This window comes from Phocoena phocoena, chromosome 2 (assembly GCF_963924675.1).
Source record: "Phocoena phocoena chromosome 2, mPhoPho1.1, whole genome shotgun sequence".
NCBI classification, from domain to species: domain Eukaryota; kingdom Metazoa; phylum Chordata; class Mammalia; order Artiodactyla; family Phocoenidae; genus Phocoena; species Phocoena phocoena.
In genome coordinates this window covers 124861714-124882261 of record NC_089220.1, presented here as the reverse complement: position 1 = coordinate 124882261, position 20548 = coordinate 124861714, and the positions used below count along the sequence as shown (strand labels likewise).

The window sequence follows — 20548 nt, the reverse complement described above, 5'->3', positions numbered from 1 at the left end:
GTCCCTTTGGTGGGCAGGGCTATGCTCAGAAAGACTTTAAGCAGTCTCCTGATGGATGGGGCTGTGCTCCCGCCCTGTTGGTTGTTTGGCTTAAGGAGCCTGGAGACTGTTGGGTGGGGCTAGGTTTTGTGGGGGTGAATGGCAGCCTCCTGGAGGATTCACACCAATGAGTTCTCACCAGAGCTGCCACTGACCATGTCTTTGTCCCCACAGCCACAGCCGCTCCCTACCTCTGCTGGAGACCCTCCAATACTATCAGGTAGGTCTAGCCCAGTCTCTTAAGCAGTCACTGCTTTTTTCCCTAGGTCCAGGTGTGCACTAAACCTTGTGTGTGCCCTCCAAGAGTGGAGTTTGTTTCCCCCAGTCCTATGGAATTCCTGAGATCACACCCCACTGACCTTCAAAAGTCAGACTCTCCGGGGTTCCTCCTCCCATTGCCAGACCCCCAAGTTATTGGGGTTCAGGACTTCCACTCCTGTGGGAGAACTTCTGTATTCTATTTTCCAACTTGTGGGTTGTCCACCTGGTGGGTATGGGATTTGATTTTATTGCGATTGTGCCCCTCCTACCATCTCATTGTGGCTGCTTCTTTGTCTTTGGGTATAGGGTATCTTTTTTTGGTAGGTTCCAGCATCTTTGTTGATGGTTGTTCAGCAGTTAGTTGTGATTTCAGTGTTAAGAAGGGGTGAGCTCAAGTCTTTCTACTCTGCCACGCTTTGCTATTGCCAGTCATTTATTTTTGTAAATGTGTGATGCTCATCTTCCCCCCCGCCCCGTGGACGCATCGCATGGTCCACGAGGGCAGGGCATGTGTCTGCGCTGTTTACAGCATCTTCTTCATCACCAGACTGACTCTGAGTTTTCAGTTTCCCAGAGCACAGCATCATTTTCTATCTAAGTTCTTTTGAGATACAGTATTTGAATTGGGGTACAATATGCCGACATTTTACTTCAAGCTGCATATACCAATTTGCCTAATCACGACATCATACATTTGTGGTTTCTCCAATGCCACTCACATCAAGTGGCATTACAGTGATGCTTACACCTTTTTGCCTTTTCTAACTCCTTTTGTAACTTTCTTTAACTTCAGCATTTAGAGGTCAGGAAGATCAGGAAAAGCAGCAAGAGACTGATCAGAAAGGCAGGAGAAAACCAGACAAGTGCAGAGTCCCAGAAGTCAAGAGAATAGTGTTTTTCAAGGAGTGCTCAATTACTGCAAATGATGAGTGCCAAGAATCATCAGACACATCAACTTAAGAAGAGCTTTTGTGGAACAGATATAACAGCAAATGGAAGAAGAGAAATTGGAGAGAGAATACAGGAATTTGTTCAAGAAGACTAGAAGCGCTGGGCAGGGTACGCACAGGAGAGAAGTGTGGGCTGTCTTGGGAGTAAAGACCCAGAGAGTGTGGTGTTATGGAAGGCAAGAGAAGGGAGTGCTGCAAGGAGGGTCAAGTGCTGGCAGGTCAAATAAGACAAGACCAAAAATTCCACTGGGGCATGAAAGAGAATAATCCAGGAACAGCATCTTTAGCATTAAGCAGCATTGATCTGTTCCTGATGAGTGGAGACAACTCAAAGCTCACTCTAGAGCACCAGAGGGAACCAGGGCTTTGGGTATGTGATGTGGCTTTGCTCTTATGAGAAAGACTTGATGGCATGGTGGAGAGAAGGAAGCAAGGGAAGAGTGGTCCTTGAGAAGGAGGGAATAGTTCCTTTCTCCTCCTGCAGAGGCAGGTGCATTTCACCAAGGACACAGTTCTAGCCACCAGAAAGTTTCAGCTGAAGGTCTGTGCATATTTTGCCCCACATTTACTAATGTTGCTCCATGACCAGGATAGACCAGGATAGACTGGTCATTTAAACCTTAATAGCTCTCAAGTGTCTATTGCATCAGTTTCAAGCTGCTGGCAGTCTATACTGGGTTCATGCTGTGATCTCAGCTGCAGCCCCTCCATTGAGGTATAAGGCAGTGTTCTGCCGGTCTGACATGGCTCTGACCCATCCCTTCTTCCCCATGGGCCTCACGTTCTGGCCCCACTTCCTCATTCTTTCTATATCAGCACAGGACCTATCTCTTCTGGCAAGAGGTATCTCCTACCTCTTCTGGTCCACCCTTCTGAAATGCTTACTGCCCTAGACTTGTAGCACACAATTTTCACCCAAGTATTCACTATGCCACATGATAACTGTTTCATTAGCCAGATCAAGCTCCCATCTTGGTTATCTATGGCCCTTGGCTATTAGGAACACAAGGACAAAGTAGACTATAGTGATCAGCGCCTTGGACCAGGTGACCCTCCAAGCTTCAGTTTCTGAAAACCAAGGTTAACTAGAAGTACCTACCTCACAGGATTGTAGTGAGGATTAACTATAAATGTATGTGCCTGGCACACAGCAAGTGCTCTTCAAATGCTAACTATTACACAAATTAGTTTCCTTCTCCCCTTTATTATCTCCCAGTCAATTCTCCACATTGCACCACCCCCTCCACCACCACCTCATGGTGCCAGATGCAAGGTGGGTACACAGAAGTCATTGTTTCTTCCTATGTGTCCCTGACTTGATAATTCCTAAATTTATGGGAACAAAATGAGGTTTGAGGGAAAAGTCATAGCTAATAGTGTACTGAAACATGCCCTTCTACTTCTAAAATGAATAGTTGAGAGCTGCTTAACACAAGTTTTCAGCTACAGAAAATACATTAAAGAAAGAATTCTTTAAAAATTCCTTTAAATCCTACAGGAATCTATATGTAAATAACAAACATGGGTGGAATATTTTAACCTAAGTCTGAAACTTCCCATGTTGTGAGTCTTCCATGCTGGTGGAAAGCCAATCTGGGTAAAAACTGGTAACTCAGATAAAGGTTCAAGGGCTTTCTTTCCTAAACCTCAGGAGACCCACCCTGGTTTTCAATGACCCTCTCTTCTGCCAGGAACTCCCACATTCCTCCACTCATAATTTCACTCAAATTGTCTCCAGACTCAAATACTTGATTTTGACTACTCCAGCCCATTTGTTTGCAATCACACTGTCTTCAAAATCCTGTTTTCACTCCCTCCAGCCCTCCCCAGGAGATTTTAAGCCCCCTAAGACCAGACTATATTTTTCCTTTATATATGTCAAGAGACAACTACAGAATATTTCACATACTCAACATATGTTGATTAATTTATATGAGACATTTTTGGAATACTTTCCCAGCTAATCATCACTATTCTGCAGGTTAATTTTGTTCCTTCTTAAAATCTTGATGTGAAGCAGGGATCAGCAAACTATAGCAGGCAGGACAAATCCAACCCATGAGCTAAGAATTTTTAAATGTTTTTAAAAATCCTTTAAAAATGTAAAAAAATAAAGACTATGCAGCTGCAAAGTCTAAAATATTTACTATCAGGCCCTTTATAGCATACTTGACTGAAGTTCTAGACAAGGACATAAGAAATGAGTGCAAGAGGGATGACCCAAAGGGCTCCCAGAAACCTCACTGGCCCCTGAGGTACCTCTAGGCAAGATGTTTCTTTATCCTCTTAATTCAGAAACAACTCCAAGTGCCTGATTTTGTGGATAAACGCCAAGGAGCCTGCCAACTCTGAAAATCACTACAGCTATCTGCCACTTGCCATGCTCATTGCAGGTGAGGAATAATGAGAAGGGAAAATAATATTAGTGGGAGGTTATGAATAATAAAAAGCTGTGTAATATTAGATAGACAAATTCAAGTTCATAATGAAATTTCCTTAAATTTGATAAAGATGCTGAAAATGTTCCTTGCAAATTTTTTTTATACTTAAGTTTCTTTTTTTTTTTTTTTTTAACAAAGCTCTGTACATAAAATAAATATACAGAAACAACCCCTTCAACTCTCTGCATCAGTAATCCTCGCTGGTGGGCTCACCATTTACAAGGAAGACATCATTCAACGCAACCTGTCACAGAGACTGTCCTACCAACAAGGACCTGTTAACTTGAAGGATCATTGCCAGGTCTCTTTTATCAAGATCGCCAATCACTTGGAGGCCTTTAGCTATCAACTAGCAATGACCCATGAAATCAGTGAACACAGTCACTGGCTTCAGTGCAGTGTGACCAACTGCAACTACTGCCTAGTGGCCACGTCCATGCTCTATGCTGCCTTCAACCCTTGAAGACACAGATGCAGTTAAGAAGAGAAAGAAAGCCCCCTCCCCCTGGGTAGTCACTGTGAGAAGCGTGCATAAGGCAATTGAGTCGAGGGTTAAGGATTCATCTTGCTAGTGTCAAAAGCAACACTAACAAGACTCTTAGCCTCATCCACCAGACGATGGACCTCTGCGTCCAGGTCTCCAGGAGCAGGTTCCACCTCCTTCACCAGACAAAGGGTTGTAACCTGTGACAAGAGAAAAGAAGCAGAACAGTGCTGGAAATGTTCTGTATCAAACATAAAATTGTGAGCCTGACATGCAAAGCACTGCAAAGATATGGATTCTATTCTCACAAACATTTTCATACAACTTTCAGCTACCGTATGACAAAAAAAATTTACATGGTCACTGCAGCTTGAACTAACTTTCTGGTGGGAATAAAACAAGCCATTCAGCTTCTCTGTTTTAACTCTCCAAACACGAAAAACTACCCAAAACACACAAAAAAATTTGCCTGAAAAACCTCTCAAGATGGCTGGATTTAAGTATATAAAGGCTTCTACCTGCAGTGCTTAATATAATGTATACATTCAAATAAGAACTGCTCAACCTACAGAAAATAAATTTAAAAAACCAAAATCAAAAAGAATGGAACTCGTTACTTCCACTAGTCAGAACTGGGTAATCCACATGCCCCAGTCCCCAACCCCATCCCTGTCCACTCATTAGCTTCCTAAAGTTAATGGACATTTGGCAACCAGGTTGACTGATCAGGCTTTAGAGCCAGCAAGACCTTAAATGAGGTGGTTTTGCTCCTTACTTACTACAGAATCTTTGGTCACTAACTCCCTGTGTCTCAGTTTCCTTATTTGTAAAGCCAGGCCAGTCAAAGCCCCTAGCTCTGGATGCATTCCATTTTCTACAATTCCCTCCTAAATACCACCACTCTGCTCTGAAAAATAGTCTTGGAAGACTATTCCTTGCTTGGAGCAAGAAAAAGATTCAAAAAAGCATTTCCTTTTCAGACACACCACTTCCCTACAGCAAGCCAGCTTTGGGTGTTGTCAGAGCCCAGCCCAACTTGTGTCCAGTCTGCACAGAGCCCAGGTTCCAGACTCCTGACAGTCCTCCAATAGGCCAGCCAGGGTTCCACACCTCTGCCTCTGCAGCACCTCCCCATAGAAAACCCCTCTCCCGGACGGAGAATAGTCTTTGGCCTAAAACTGGCTCCTACATAAAGTATTTTAATGCCTTTGCGCTCCCCTCTCTCGGGATTAACAGGGAACTCCTGGCAGATCACAAAGGTTACTCATTTTCATTTGTGTGGGAGTCCCGTCTTCCCAAAAGGACGTGAAAGTCCTTAAGGATGGGTTAAGGACAGACTGCTATGGTTAGGGGGCTCAAGGATGTTGCATGCAGAAGCTCTCTGAATGAACATCTGTCCATGCCTCCTTGAGAAAGTTATTTGTAAGAAACAAGGCGGTCCTGGCTGGAAAGACCAAAACCCCTGTGTCCTAGCCTCTTGACAAACTTACCTGCAATACATGCAAACTATTCCTCGCCCCACTTACCACTCCCCTTATAGGACTGTGTGGGATCAAGTGAGAATACTAAAATACAAGTGCAACCATCCAATTATTTCCTGAGGGCCTCGAGTGACCTCCTTTTTCAACTGCCAATCAAATGCTGACTTTTGTGAGGCCAAGGAGGTTATAGGCCTCCTGGAAACAGGACTTGAGCCCACATCCTTGCCCAAGGCCCACAGGGCTCAGCACGTTGGTGACTTCCAGCCATTGAGGGCTGCTTTGCATCTGATTCTTTTATTTAATCTTCATAACCCTAAACTTAGGAATTAGTCTCAATTTACGGACAAGGAAAAAGAATCTTGTTTTTAAAGGTAAGTGTATCCTGTAATTGTTCAGAATGCTTTGATGTTTGGTACTTACCTCCTCGCCGCAAGGGCTTTCTGTCAGATTTTCGTTTTGGGATGACTAATGAAGTAGAAGGCCCAGGACTGTCTTCTTCCTGTTTGAACATACACAGGCTTAAGAATCTAGTTAAAAACATTCTACTCCAGGGACTTCCCTGGTGGCGCAGTGGTTAAGAATCCAACTGCCAATGAAGGGGACATGGGTTTGAGCCCTGGTCCGGGAAGATCCCACATGCCGTGAAGCAACAAAGCCCACAAGCTACAACTACTGAGCCCACATGCCACAACTACTGAAACTCATGTGCCTAGAGCCCGTGCTCCACAACAAGAGAAGTCACTGCAATGAGAAGCCCGCGCACCGCAACAAAGAGTAGCCCCAGCTTGCCGCAACTAGAGAAAGCCCGTGCGCAGCAACAAAGACCCAATGAAAGTTACATCACCTGAGGCTTTCTTGTATTTCCTTTGTAACTTTTTCCTTCTCGCATGCTATCCCACATTTCAATCTTCTGTCTCCTTTTCTCTTCTTCAAGCTGAGAAGAATCACACATTGTACAGTATGAATTCATAAGCTACCATCTTTCTCAAAGAAAATGTAATTTTGATAATTTTTAATCTAAATGTCCTTCAAAACACACCTTCACCTGCACTTTCTTCAGTTAATAAAACAGTTGTCATCTAGTGGTGTGAGTTTAACTCACCAACAGAACCTTTTGTTTTTGTATACTATTAAAGAAAGCAAAAAGTGTCACAGAGAAAAGAATACTGACTCTTGTTCTAAACTGGACATTTTTGGTAATGGAGAATAACGCTGACCTGGAAAGGGTGAATGTGGCTGGCAGGCCTGCTTTGTTGCTACCTGGTTGCGTCACCTGAGGAAAGTCACTTAACCCCTCTACTTCAAAGGCTATGAGGATCCAATGAGAGCAGATTTGAAAGTTCTTTGAAACTCAAATACTATGGGAGCATAAAGGAAAACTAATCTCAGCAGAAAACTATGTCCAACAATGAGCACCTGAGAAAGCTTATACAGTAATTATGCAGTAAGCAGGAGGGAAACACAGTGCCCTGGGTCTCTGACTCTGCTTCCTCCTCCTTGAAGAACAACTGGGTACTGCAATTTAAGTTCACACAAACGTCACTAACTCTCTATTCCCAGTAGAATCCAGACCCAAACTTTAGTTCATTCTGGTTCCAATTGAACTGTGATGTCACAAAGATATGTAAGAAGATGCCTTAGAAAGCACATATCCAGAAATTTCTCGATGGCTTTCAGGGTTCATCACTGCTAAATCCACATGTCTGTCCCTTCATGCTTCCACTGTCTGCAAGTACAGGAGGTCAAAGAGGAAACAGTCTCTTGATCTGAAGGTTGTTTTATGCTCATAGCTAACATGGAAAACACCAGAATGGAACACTGCTGACAAATCCTGAGACCACAAACAAGACAGCTGACTGAACTGTGAGTCAGGCAGATTCTGTTTGTTAAGTTTGTTAAATACACAGAACTACAACTTTAAAACTGAACATAGGCTTCTATCTTCTCTCCAATTTTAGGAGGCGCACATCACAATTTTTAAAAATAATCTTTTAAAAACTTTTTTTCAGCTACATCAACAAATTGGATAAATGATCAGGCTGTTTTACTAATGCAAAAAACTCAGACCCTCAAGTCATTAATTTTGACATGCAGAAGGAATTCAACTTATTCTATGGCTCCAGAAACAAAACAAATGGTTGGAAATCAGCAAAGGAAAAAACTAAAATAAAACTGCTTAAAAATGGCATCTATGTATACTATGCTGCCATTTCTATGTAAAAATGATACATGCATGTGTTTATATATGGATAAAATGTTTCTGGAAAAACACCTAGAAAGCTTAACATGGAATGCTTGGGCAGCAGTAGATAGGGGAGCAAGGAAGGCAGAGACTTAATTTTCATAGTACAGATTTTTGTATCATGAATTTGTTTTAACCTCATGTGGTTTAGAAAACTACATAAATAATAGGAATGTGCTAGTACATTTTAGGTTAGTGACTATTTAAGTGGAAGATGGGCAACCCACTGAACACTGAAGAAGGCTGCTGAGAAAGGTGTGTAGTAGGTGTTGTCTTATTCTGTCTTTTTCAGAAAGGTAGTAGGTGTTGTCTTATTCTGTCTTATTCAGAAAGGTACTCCATACTGGAAACACCAGAGACACATGCAAGACCAGGAGGAAGACCAACTTCTCTGGCTTCCTTCTGAGGAGAAAAAAAGGGGCCCAGAAACATCTGCACTGAAACTAGAAAGCAGAGTCTACACTTAGTTGTTTCAGTTACAGAGAATGGGTGCAACCTGGTGCGTGACCTTACTCCTGTGAAGAGCAGCACAACCCACCTGGCTGCTCAGGTCACTTCAATAGCAGCCTTTGGTTCTTCCTCCCCCCGCCCCCCAAAACCTTTTACTACCCCTACAACCAAACCATGTGTCTTTAAAAAAATCTTTCAAAACTCCATCTCCTGCTCTCCATCTTGTCCCTGGGTTGAGCCCATCGCCACCCTCCCCTGGCTCTCCTTCAATCCACTGAAGAGCAGCCGCACCAAGCCAGGTCATATGACATGCACGGCTTGAGACCAACCATGGAGCAAGAGGCTGAATGTGTGTCTGGTGGTACGGCTCCTGTACACAGCAAACAGTTTTGCTGGGTGAAATGCTGCTGTGAGGGAACCACTTAAAAGTAAAAACATAAATACAAGACACCCTTCTTTAAGAGTATTTCTCCCTAAACAGTAAGAAATTGCACAAGGAAAACATGCTGAGCAATACTTAGCTAAGTGGAAATGATTCGGCCTGAAATAGTTATTCTTTGTATCCACCCTAATACGCATGCACATGCACACACACACTTTTACCCACTAAACCTCAAATATCATGTATTCAAACTAAAACCAGTTCATACCTGTCTTAGTTTCTCCTTATGCTTTTCAACTTGTGCATTTAATTCATCTTGCATTTTCAAACGAGCAGCTGCTAAAGCCTCCTGTCGTTTAACAACAATATCAGGTTCTAAAATGTCAGAAAAAAATTGGGATAAAGCACCTTGTGTAATATAAAATGGAAACTCTTGAGGTCTATATTATTAGAAGTGTACAGAAGTCAGGCAATGCAAGAATATATTTACATGAATAAGTCTATTCTTCTGCATATATTTTACTGCTTAAGGGGGGGCGCGGGGCAGCGGACTATCCCATCGCCACAGTTCATAGCCCTTGTTAAATATCCAAAGCATCAGAAATCTCTGTTCAAAACAGATTTCTGGGCTCCCTGAGCAATTCCAATTCAGAGAGTCTGGCATGGGCTCCGAGACTGAAATATAAGTGGTCTGACGGCCAGTGAGATTGCATTCCACAACCTGGATACCGCCTAACACCCAGTCTCTAGGTTGACCAGAATTCTAGAAGACAACCAAGGAAAGATAAAAGTTTTCTGATCATTAGCCATCACCTAATTAGCCCAGGTCTACACCAGAAAGAGGTGAAGATCATCAGGTATTTTATCCTTGTTTTTACAGGAAAAAAAAAAAGAGAAAAATCCTTCCAGCTAGCATTAACAGAAATGACCACCCCAGGTAACTGTTTTTATCTGGTTTAGAAAACAAAGCAAATTATATAAATACACAATCAAGTTCTCTATTTTACTCAGATCACTGTGTTTAAGGAACACTAAGGGGAACTAGGCAGTGGTTTGACTAATTTTGTAAACAAGGAAACAAACTAGAACTTATATGTTCACATCAGTATCATCCAAAGGATATACGATCATCATTACTTATAGATAGTTAGCAGTGGAAACAGGTCACCTAACTGAATCCACGTAAAACAGGGGCCAAAGTAGCACAGGGGTGTGTCTGTGGTCTAGATGACTAGACCTTTATCTTTAAAAACAAAATTATAGTTCCACTTTCTAGAAATGTGAATTGTGGTAACATTTGGAACTGTTGGATCATTCTTAGAATAAAATTAATTATGTGTGGACTTTTTTAACCTAATTTTTCTAACAAAATTGTACAACACAAGGTAACAGCTTTCACTGCACATATACTTCTTGCAATGCTTCACTACAACAAACTCCTCTTCTGAGATGCCCATCCCATTATCTTATAAATCTACTCCTCAGCTGTCAGCAGGTCTCACAGAACCAGAGATGGCTGTACCAGGTGACTGTTCTCTAACACCAGTCATCCACTTCACAAAATCCTGCAACTTAAGCAAGATTTACTTTGTACTTTATAGTTTTTGTTGGATATACAGCCAACAACCAAAAATGCTGAGATAACGGCAGGACCACAGGGTTTCATGGGAGAGGAGAGTGAAGGAATTTTCTAAGTCTTTCTACTAATGACTACATTTGTGTTATGTTTGCTTTCCTCCCCAGCCTCAGTAACTGTGGTGGCTCAGATGACTGATGATTTGTATTTATTTAATTATACTGCTATTCTCAAGACACTTAACATTTATTTTAAATATGTCCTCAGAAACTGTGGCTTCTAATTAGTTAAAGCTACTGTTTTAGAGGGAATAAGTTTTTGAAACAGTCAGGTGTAATCTGATATCAGGTCTGATGAGTAAATTGTGAAAATCAAAATGCGGTGGATGTGAATAACTAAGGCTGAGTTTGTCACTCACGATTGTTCTAGAGATTAATGAGACTTAGTAGGCAGACCCATAAGTACGGAGCAGCTGTGAAGTCTTCACTTTAATCTCTCCTGTAAATGAAAAACCATGCAACACAATATGCAGTGAGTGCTCTACACACCATCAAGCGGGTTTTTCATCCCATCAAAAACTCTGAAATTAAAACAAAACAAAACAACACTATTGCAAATCACCAAAACCAACTTCCTAAGCATAAAACAGTTTTCTTCCCACACAGATCAGAAACGTACTTCTTACTCTTAACAACAGACTAACTTTTAAATACTAAAACAAGTAGGCGTAAAGCCACGTCTTCATTTGTTATCAGGCACTAACCCAGAGCAGCGGCAGCTCGATCCAGCTGCCTCTGCCTCAAGGCCCTCAGCCGGGTGAAGAGCTTCTGAAAGACCACGTAGAGAAGAATGCAGCTAAAGACGATGTACCAGCCATAGGTAGCCAGCAGGGAGCCCACTGAAAAGAAGAAAATAGTTTTCAAGAAACTAAAAATGATACTACCACTGGACTTTTCTATAACATTAAACAAAAGCAAAATAAGCGTAGCTCCTGTCCTCAAAACCTTCACGGTGTAGCTGAAGACCTAAGTAGGCAGTTAAAATAACGAGTAGTACAACAATTCATGGATCACTGAGAAGGGACTTCTCAGCTACCTGGGGAATAGGAGGGGCAAGTCCGGAGGACGTGGGGCACGCCAGCTGGGTTTTGAGGGGTGAAGGTAAGTGTATCCGACTCAGGAGGGCATAGGCCTTTCAGATCCACACTACATATAGAAAGGAGTGCCCATAGAAGGCTGATACAGCGCCGGATATTGGGGGCGTGGGTGGGGGTACGGAGTCGAGAGGCTGAGGCTTGAAGGCACACGCCAAGGGCGGAGAGACCCCAGTAACCGCAAACCCGGAAGGCTTGCTTCGCATAAAGTAAAGAACTCGCGCAAAAAAGGGCCGACCGCAACGCCCGAGGAAGCACCGCTCTGGGAGGGGCTCCAAGCGCGCTTCGGGACCACCGCCCAGGCCTGCGTGCAGCGCCAACATCCGGCTCCCGGCCAGGTCCTGCCCGTAGGGCAGAGGAGAACGACTCACCGAACATGGCGGCGCGCCGAGGGTGGCGGCGCATACCCGCTGACCTGCGACCCCCGCCGACTCACCCGTGACGTGAAGGAAGCGCAGCCCTTCGGTCTCTAGGGCTGGCCGCGTGGACAGCTGATCCCCGTCCCGCTCCATGGCCGCCATCCCCTAGCCCGACCCGGCCAAACCCGGCCGCGTCAGCTCCAGCCTTAGTCTTCCGGCCGGCCCCTACGTACACGTGGCACGTCTGGGGCTGGCGTCCCGTCGTCCCGGCCAATCGCGTCGCGACCCGGCCCAGACGCTCGGCCTATCGCCGCGAGGGCGTGGCCGAAAGGGGGCGGATGAGCGATCCGGGAAGGGCAGGGCTAGCCCTGGCCTGACTGGAGCCCTACCATCCGCTGCGCACTGGGTGGTCTAGCGGCTACCTGACTGACTTCCCCAGCCGACTCCGTATCGAATGTTTACCTTTGCACTGATTGGACACCGAGGTGGCAGGAGGTTGGGGCCGCCGAGAAACAGGATTTGAGCTCAGGCTCTTGCTCCGGGCACACTGGGCAACAGAACTCGGCAGATTGGCGATTCCCAGCCGTTGGGGGTTGCAGCCAAGGTCTGCCCCACCAAGCCGTAAAGAGCCTTCCCCTGCCGCTGCCGGTGTTAACCTTTCAGGCTAAGAAAGTCCCCGCCGACCCCCGCGGTTCTCTCCTCCGGAATCAAAACCTCTTGGGAAAGAATTAGCATAACAATGGCTCCAACAAGCATTGGATCTTACTGAGTATCACAAGACGTCACAGTTATTTATAATAATGTCCTGGCTGTTTTCCCTGCCTGCAATGCCCTCCTCTACCCGCTTCCACTCCTCACCCGTCAACGCCTCTCTGAGCCCTACCTTAACCACCCTATTTGAAATTTGACCTTGAGGCATTTTTGGAGAAGGATTTAAAGTGAACGTACCCAGCTGTGTCTCAAAAGAAGGGTTGAGAATTAGGAAGAGAAATTAATGAGCAGGCGATGACTTCAGAGCGCACCGCCATCGCCACCGCCTTCACGAGCACCAACGCGAGGCTGAGGTACCACTGGGGCTTCCACCGCTGGTTGGCCTAGAAGTTCTTCAAAGGGATCAGCTCCTGGAACCGCACAACAACATCTTCAGCGGTGTGTCAGAAAGCAATAAAAGAGGAGATTCTTATAGAAGGACTTGGCGTTCATTGGCCATGGCAAATAGAAGACTGAAAGCTCTTCATCTTGAAAATGGGCTTCTCAAATCGGGATTGAGGACTCTGGATTTTAGCAATTAAGACTGAAGACCCATTGATTTGATGAATTTAGAAGGAGGAATTTTATTCCTCCACCACCACCACCACCAAGTTTCTGAAGATGATGAACTCTTTGCTTTGAGGTGGTTTCTCACTTGCCCTGGCATCTTGCAGGAACTCAGTGTGCTAGAAATGAACGACTTCTTGGGATTACAGTTGCAATACTTGGTCTGGGATCAGCTTAAAATATACCTTGTATGTAAATACTGATGAACTACTCAGGATGACTAGGGTTACCTGACCTCTCTGTTTATACTCTGGACAGTAGGTACACTGTGCTGGAGTCACTGTTCATGGAAAGAGCTGGTTAGGACCTCTCTATCAGGGAGTGAATCCTCTGAAAAAGGATCTGGCACAACAGTTTCAGTCAATGCTTGAAGTGTCAACTAAAAAATTATTCACAACCTAGAAGTTGAGAATTATATTTTATTTGGCGGAAAGTTTTTAGGACTTCAAGCCAGGGAGGCAGCATTTCAAGTAACCCTGAGGAGGCGTTTGCAACAAAGGGCAGGTAGTCAGAACATCAAAGATTACTGTTAAGAAAACCAGAAATCCCAAATGGAGTTTAGTGCTTTCCGATGTATGGGAAGATGCAAGAATCTGGGCTCACTGAAATCATTCTTTTGATATGCACCTAAGCTATCTGGGGCCAGTATCCAGTGTTTTCACATCCTGAGTTTCCTCAGGGCTCACCTTAGGGAGTGGCTGCAGTCTGATGGCTGCTAAATGGCAGGTATTCTTTGTTTCCTTCCTGAGTTCCCTCAGGGGTCACCAGTTCACCTTCCTTGGTGGCCGCTTGGCTGCAATCACTGATGACTGTGACATCCTTTGTTTACTGATACTGCAGGCAATATTCCATTTATTAGGAGCTGTTTACTTTTATGTAGTAACTTGGTTAAGATTGCTGGTGGCTTGGGTTAGCTAAGAAGACAGTCTTTAGTTCCCTGCCTTAATAAGAGGTGTCAGATTAAGATGTGAAAGCTTCAAGACTGTTTCAGTGAATACCATTTCTGAGTTCACAGTGTAGTTCAGGAATTAACTTGGAGTAGCTATAGAGGAAGATCCCACATTTCAAAGTTTGCTGTTGCTGGATTTCAAAATAAGTCAATGAGCCGTGAATGAATTAAGACAACCTGCATATCATAAAAATGTCAAAATACTGCATCTGGTTAAATAGGAGAAAAGAGATTGCTTTATTTGCCTTTTTTACCCACCTTGCCTGTAATGTTTGTAATCATGAAGATGGAATAAATTTGTAACATTTAGTTTCTACCATATAAACAAAAATAGTGAACAATTCATGTCACTCAGGACTTTGTGATATAAAATAGAAACCAGCACAACACTCATGAAAATAATGTACACTTTAAACGTATACAAAATATATTATTGTAAACTTCAATGTATGTGTGTGTATACATATATATACATGTATAACGGTGAGGAGTATATTCAACAGAAATTTAAGAAATTTTGAATGATTTCAGGACATGGATGTTTGGCTTTCATTTCAGTTCCTAGCACATTGCTGTTCTTGTGGTCTCACTGATAGAAGTTACTCATTCTTCCTAGCCAGGCTTATGTGTTAACCTTTGTCCCTTTAATTAGTGTATAATCTCACCTAGCTTGTCTAGAACCATAAAGTTATTTCAGCAAACACTTTGCTCAATATAACTGCTCAGGTGTTATTAGCAAAAACAGGGCAAAGGTAGTATCCAGGACTCCCAACTAGTCACTGACAATGGTAGACTAAATTATTGGCCCCAATCCATTACTCCTTCTTGCAACTATACCCTTGCCTAGTCTCAAGGTGGGAGGAGTGTATTTCCACATCCTTTGACTTTGAACTTAGTTAGGCTGCTTGCTTTGGTTAATGGAAGTTAGTGCAAGTTCATGTGCCTAAGGCACAATGAGGCCAAACACACCAAAACGGAGTTTGGGAGCAGAGAAAGGTTTATTTCAGGGCCATGCAAGGAGACAGGTGGTGTATGCCCTAAAAATCCCTGATCTCCTGGAAGGGTTTCAGCAAAGCATTTTGAAAAGCCAGGTACAATCTCACTACTGGGCATATATCCTGAGAAAACTGTAATTCAAAAAGATATAGGTACCACAATGTTCACTGTAGCACTATTTACGATAGCCAGGACATGGAAGCAACCTAAATGACCATCGACAAATGAATGGATAAAGAAGATGTGTTACATATATACAATGGAATATTACTCAGCCTTAAAAAGGAAACTGAGTTATTTGTAGTGAGGTGGTTGGACCTAGAGTCTGTCATACAGAACAAAGTAAGTCAGAGAAAAACAAATACCTTATGCTAACGCATATATATGGAATCTAAAAAAAATGGTACTGATAAACCTAGTGGCAGGGCAGGAATAAAGATGCAGACATAGAGAATGGTCTTGAGGACACGGGGGGAGCGGGAAGCTGGGATGAAATGAGAGAGTAGCATCGACATATATACACTACCAAATGTAAAATAGCTAGTGGGAAGCTGCTGCATAGCACAAGGAGATCAGCTCGATGCTTTGTGATGACCTAGAGGGGTGGGATAGGGAGGGTGGGAGGGAGGCGGAGGCTCAAGAGGGAGGGGATATGGGGATATATGTATACATATAGCTGATTCACTTTGTTGTACATCAGAAACTAACACAACATTGTAAAGCAAGTATACTCCAATAAAGATGTTAAAAGAAAAAGAAAGCCAGGTGTGGGAGGGGGGTTGCAGGGTATGTGATCAGCTCGTGCATAATTTTCTGATTGGCTGATGGTGAGATAACAGAGTGGTGTCACAAGGGTTAACATCATCAGTCCTTAGGCTCCAGGAGGTCATGCTCATGGTCATCAAGTAGTTAACATCTTCCATTTGGTAGTGGCTGTTGGGGGGGGGGGGTTCACATCTGTAAAACAACTCAGGAAATGTGCATCAAATACTGTTATCCAGGTACTTCAGAGAGGAGCTAAAGCAGATGGTTATGGGAGAAGTACTGCCCCAGGAAGTCCCCATAGGATCCTGCTTGGTTACAGTAACAGTGTGTCAGTTTTGAGTGTAGGCCTTAAGAAGATTCTACTGTTTCCTTTTTGTGCCTTTGCCTGGTTAACTGACTTATCCAAGGAGAATGAAATTGTAAAGCTGAGCCACCCTAGTTAAACTATAAACGTAAAGTGAAAAACAGAGCCAGCTATGAGAATAAATAGTGACTGTTGCTTAAAATAAGTTTTCAGGTGGTTTGCTATGCAGCATTTAAAAAATTTTTATTTTATTGAGGTATAGTTATTTACAATGTTATGCTAATTTCTGCTGTACAGCAAAGTGATTCACATATATATATATATATATATATATATATATATATATATACACCTTTTTCATATTCTTTTCCATTATGGTTTATTACAGGATATTGAATATAATTCCCTGTGCTATACAGTAGGACCTTGTTGTTTCTCCAGTCTATATATAATAACTTGCATCTGCTAATTCCCAACTCCCAATCCAACTGTCCTCTACCTGACCCCCCAACCAGAAGTCTGTTCTGTATATCTGTGAGTCTGTTTCATAGATAAGTTCATTTGTGTCATATTTTAGATTGCACATAAAAGAGATATCATATGGTATTTGTCTTTCTCTGACTTACTTGAATTAGTATGATAATCTCTAGGTTGCTGCAAATGGCATTATTTCATTCTATTTTTTATGGCTGAGTAGTATTCCATTGTGTATATATACCACATTTTCTTTATCCATTCATCTGTTGATGGACGTTTAGCTTGTTTCCATGTCTTGGCTATTATAAACAGTGCTGCTAAGAACATAGGGGTATGCAACATTATTGTGGCAATAGCTAACTGATAAATTTCCAAACCTCAGCTTTTCACAAAAGTGCATGCCGCAAAACAGGATTAAAGGTATTTGTAACTAAGGAGATTACAGAGACAGCAATCAAACAATGGTGTTTCTCGGAGATTGGTTCAAGATGGCAGAGTACAAGGATGTGCTCTCACTCCCTCTTGCAAGAACACCAGAATCACAACTAACTGCTGAATGATCATTGAGAGGAAGACACTAGAACTCACCAAAAAGACACCCCACATCCAAAGACAAAGGAGAAGCCACAATAAGATGGTAGGAGTGGCAAAATCACAATAAAATCAAATCCCATAACTGCTGGGTGGGTGACTCACAAACTGGAGAACAATTATACCACAGAAGTCTACCCACTGGAGTGCAGCTTCTGAGTCCCATGTCAGACTTCCAAACCTGGGGGTCTAGCAACAGGAGGAGGAATCCCTAGAGAATCAGACTTTGAAAGCTAGCAGGATTTGATTGCAGGTCTTTGACAGGACTGGGGGAAACAGAGACTCCACTCTTGGAGGGCACACACAAAGTAGTATGTGCATCGGGACCTAGGGGAATGAGCAGTGACCCCATAGAGACTGAACCAGACCTACCTGCTAGTGTTGGAGGGTCTCCTGCAGAGGCGGGGGTGGCTCTCTCTCACCATGAAGACAAGGACACTGGCAGCAGAAGTTCTGGGAAGTACTCCTTGGTGTGAGCCCTCCCAGAGTCCAACATTAGCCCCACCAAAGAGCCCGGGTAGGCTCCAGTGTTGGGTCGCCTCAGGCCAAACAACCAGCAGGGAGGGGACCCAGCCCCACCACCAACAGACAAGCGAATGAAAGTTTTACTGAGCTCTGCCCACCAGAGCAACAGGCAGTTCTACCCACCACCAGTCCTTCCCATCAGGAAACTTACACAAGCCTCTTAGATAGCCTCATCCACCAGAGGGCAGATAGCAGAAGCAAGAAGAACTACAATCCTGCAGGCTGTGGAACAAAACCACATTCACAGAAACACAAGATGTAAAGGCAGAGGGCTATGTACGAGATGAAGGAACAAGATAAAACCCCAGAAAATCAACTAAATGACGTGGAGATAGGCAACCTTCCAGAAAAAGAATTCAGAATAATGATAGTGAAGATGATCCAGGACCTTGGAAAAAGAATGGAGGCAAAGATCTAGAAGATGCAAGAAATGTTTAACAAAGACCTAGAAGAATTAAAGGACAAACAGAGATGAACAATACAATCACTGAAATGAAAACTACACTAGAAGGAATCAATAGCAGAATAACTGAGGTAGAAGAACGGATAAGTCACCTGGAAGACAGAATGGTGGAATTCAATACTGCAGAGCAGAATAAAGAAAAAAGAATGAAAAGAAATGAAGACAGCCTAAGAGACTCTCTGGGACAACATTAAATGCAACAACATTCACATTATAGGGGTCCTAGAAGGAGAAGAGAAAGAGAAAGGACCAGAGAAAATATTTGAAGAGGTTATAGTCAAAAATTTCCCTAACATAGGAAAGGAAATAGCCATGCAAGTCCAGGAAGTGCAGCGAGTCCCATACAGGCTAAACCCAAGGAGAAACACACCGAGACACATAGTAATCAAATTGGCAAAAATTAAAGACAAAGAAAAATTATTGAAAGCAGCAAGGGAAAAATGACAAATAACATACAAGGAAACTCACATAAGGTTAACAGCTGATTTCTCAGCAGAAACTGTACAAGCCAGAAGGGAGTGGCACGATATACTTAAAGTGATGAAAGGGAAGAACCTACAACCAAGATTACTCTACCCGGCAAGGATCTCATTCAGATTTGATGGAGAAATCAAAGGCTTTACAGACAAGCAAAAGCTAAAAGAATTCAGCACCACCACACAACTCTACAACAAAAGCTAAAGGAAACACAAGAGAAGAAAAAGCATACAAAAACAAACCCAAGGAAAAAAAAAAAAAAAACCCAAGGGCATCCCTGGTGGCGCAGTGGCTGAGAGTCCACCTGCCGATGCAGGGGACATGGGTTCGTGCCCCAGTCCAAGAGGATACCACGTGCCGCAGAGCGGCTGGGCCCATGAGCCATGGCTGCTGGGCCTGCACGTCCAGATCCTGTGCTCAGCAATGGGAGAGGCCACATTGGTGAGAGGCCCTCGTATCGCAAAAAAAAAACAAAAAAACAAAAACCAAAAACAATTAAGAAAATGGTAATAGGAACATACATATCAATAATTACCTTAAAAGGGAATGGATTAAACGCTCCAACCAAAAGACACAGACTGGCTGAATGGATACAAAAACAAGACCCATATACATGCTGTCTACAAGAGACCCACTTCAGACTTGGGGACGCATACAGACTGAAAGTGAGGGGATGGAAAAAGATATTTCATGCAAATGGAAATCAAAAGAAAGATGGAGTGGCAATACTCATGTAAAATAGACTTTAAAATAAAGAATGTTACAAGAAACAAGGAAGGACATGACATAATGATCAAGGGATCAATCCAAGAAGAAGATACAACAATTAATATATATGCACCCAACATAGGAGTACCTCAATACATAAGGCAACTGCTAACAGCTATAAAAGAGGAAATCGACAGTCACACAAAAATAGAAGGGAACTTTAACACCTCACTTACACCAATGGACAGATCATCCAAAGAGAAAATTAATAAGGAAACACAGGGTTAAATGACACAATAGATCAGATAGATTAAATTGATATATATAAAATATTCCATCCTAAAACAGCAGATTACACTTTTTTCTCAAGTGCGCATGGAACATTCTCCAGGATAGATCACATAATGGGTCTCAAATCAAGCCTCAGTAAATTTAAGAAAATTGAAATCATATCAAGCATGTTTTCTGACCACAGTGTTATGAGATTAGAAATAAATAACGGGGAAAAAATGTAAAAAACACAAACACATGGAGACTAAACAATACATTACTAAATAACCAAGAGGTCACTGAAGAAATTAAAAAATACCTAGAGACAAATGGTAATGAAAACACGACGATCCAAAACCTATGAGAGGCAACAAAATCAGTTTTAAGAGGGAAGATTATAGCTATACAAGCCTATCTCAAGAAACAAGAAAAATCTCAAATAACCAGACAAAGATACTACAAGAAAAAGAAAATTACAGGCCAATATCACTGATGAATATAGATGCAAAAATCCTCAACAAAATACTAGCAAACAGAATCCAACAACACATTAAAAGGATCAAACACCACGATCAAGGGGGATTTATCCCAGGGATGCAAGGATTCTTCAATATACACAAATCAATCAATATGATACACCATATTAACAAATTGAAGAATAAAAACCATATGATCATCTCAATAGATGCAGAAAAAGCTTTTGACAAAATTCAACACCCATTTATGATAAAAACTCTCCAGAAATTGGGCACAGAGGGAACCTACCTCAACATAATAAAAGTCATATACGACAAACCCACATCAAACATCATTCTCAATCGTGAGAAACTGAAAGCATTTCCTCTAAGATCAGGAACAAGATAAGGATGTCCACAGTCGCCAGTATTA

The 20548-nt window shown here is 42.7% G+C and overlaps 1 protein-coding gene across 1 annotated transcript; it reads right to left on the bottom strand.

Annotated features, from left to right (window-relative positions):
• Positions 1-3654: 3654 nt before the first annotated feature.
• SELENOS (selenoprotein S) lies at positions 3655-12035 on the bottom strand. Its single transcript, XM_065871951.1, has 6 exons — positions 11896-12035; positions 11070-11204; positions 8999-9105; positions 6501-6590; positions 6077-6155; positions 3655-4375 (listed from the first exon to the last, which is right to left on the bottom strand). The coding sequence occupies exons 1-6, from the start codon at positions 11978-11980 to the stop codon at positions 4296-4298; spliced, it is 576 nt and encodes a 191-aa protein (XP_065728023.1). The 5' UTR covers positions 11981-12035; the 3' UTR covers positions 3655-4295.
• Between the last annotated feature and the right edge of the window lie 8513 nt (positions 12036-20548).

Bases quoted from the DNA above. Each gene is read 5' to 3' on its own strand.
- SELENOS (XM_065871951.1), bottom strand. From the start codon at position 11,980: ATGGCGGCCATGGAGCGGGACGGGGATCAGCTGTCCACGCGGCCAGCC. The intron at 11,205-11,895 runs GTGAGTCGGCGG...TCTTCTTTTCAG, and splicing joins GCGCTTCCTTCACGTCACGG to TGGGCTCCCTGCTGGCTACC. The intron at 6,591-8,998 runs GTATGAACTGGT...GATTCTTCTCAG, and splicing joins ATAAGGAGAAACTAAGACAG to CTTGAAGAAGAGAAAAGGAG.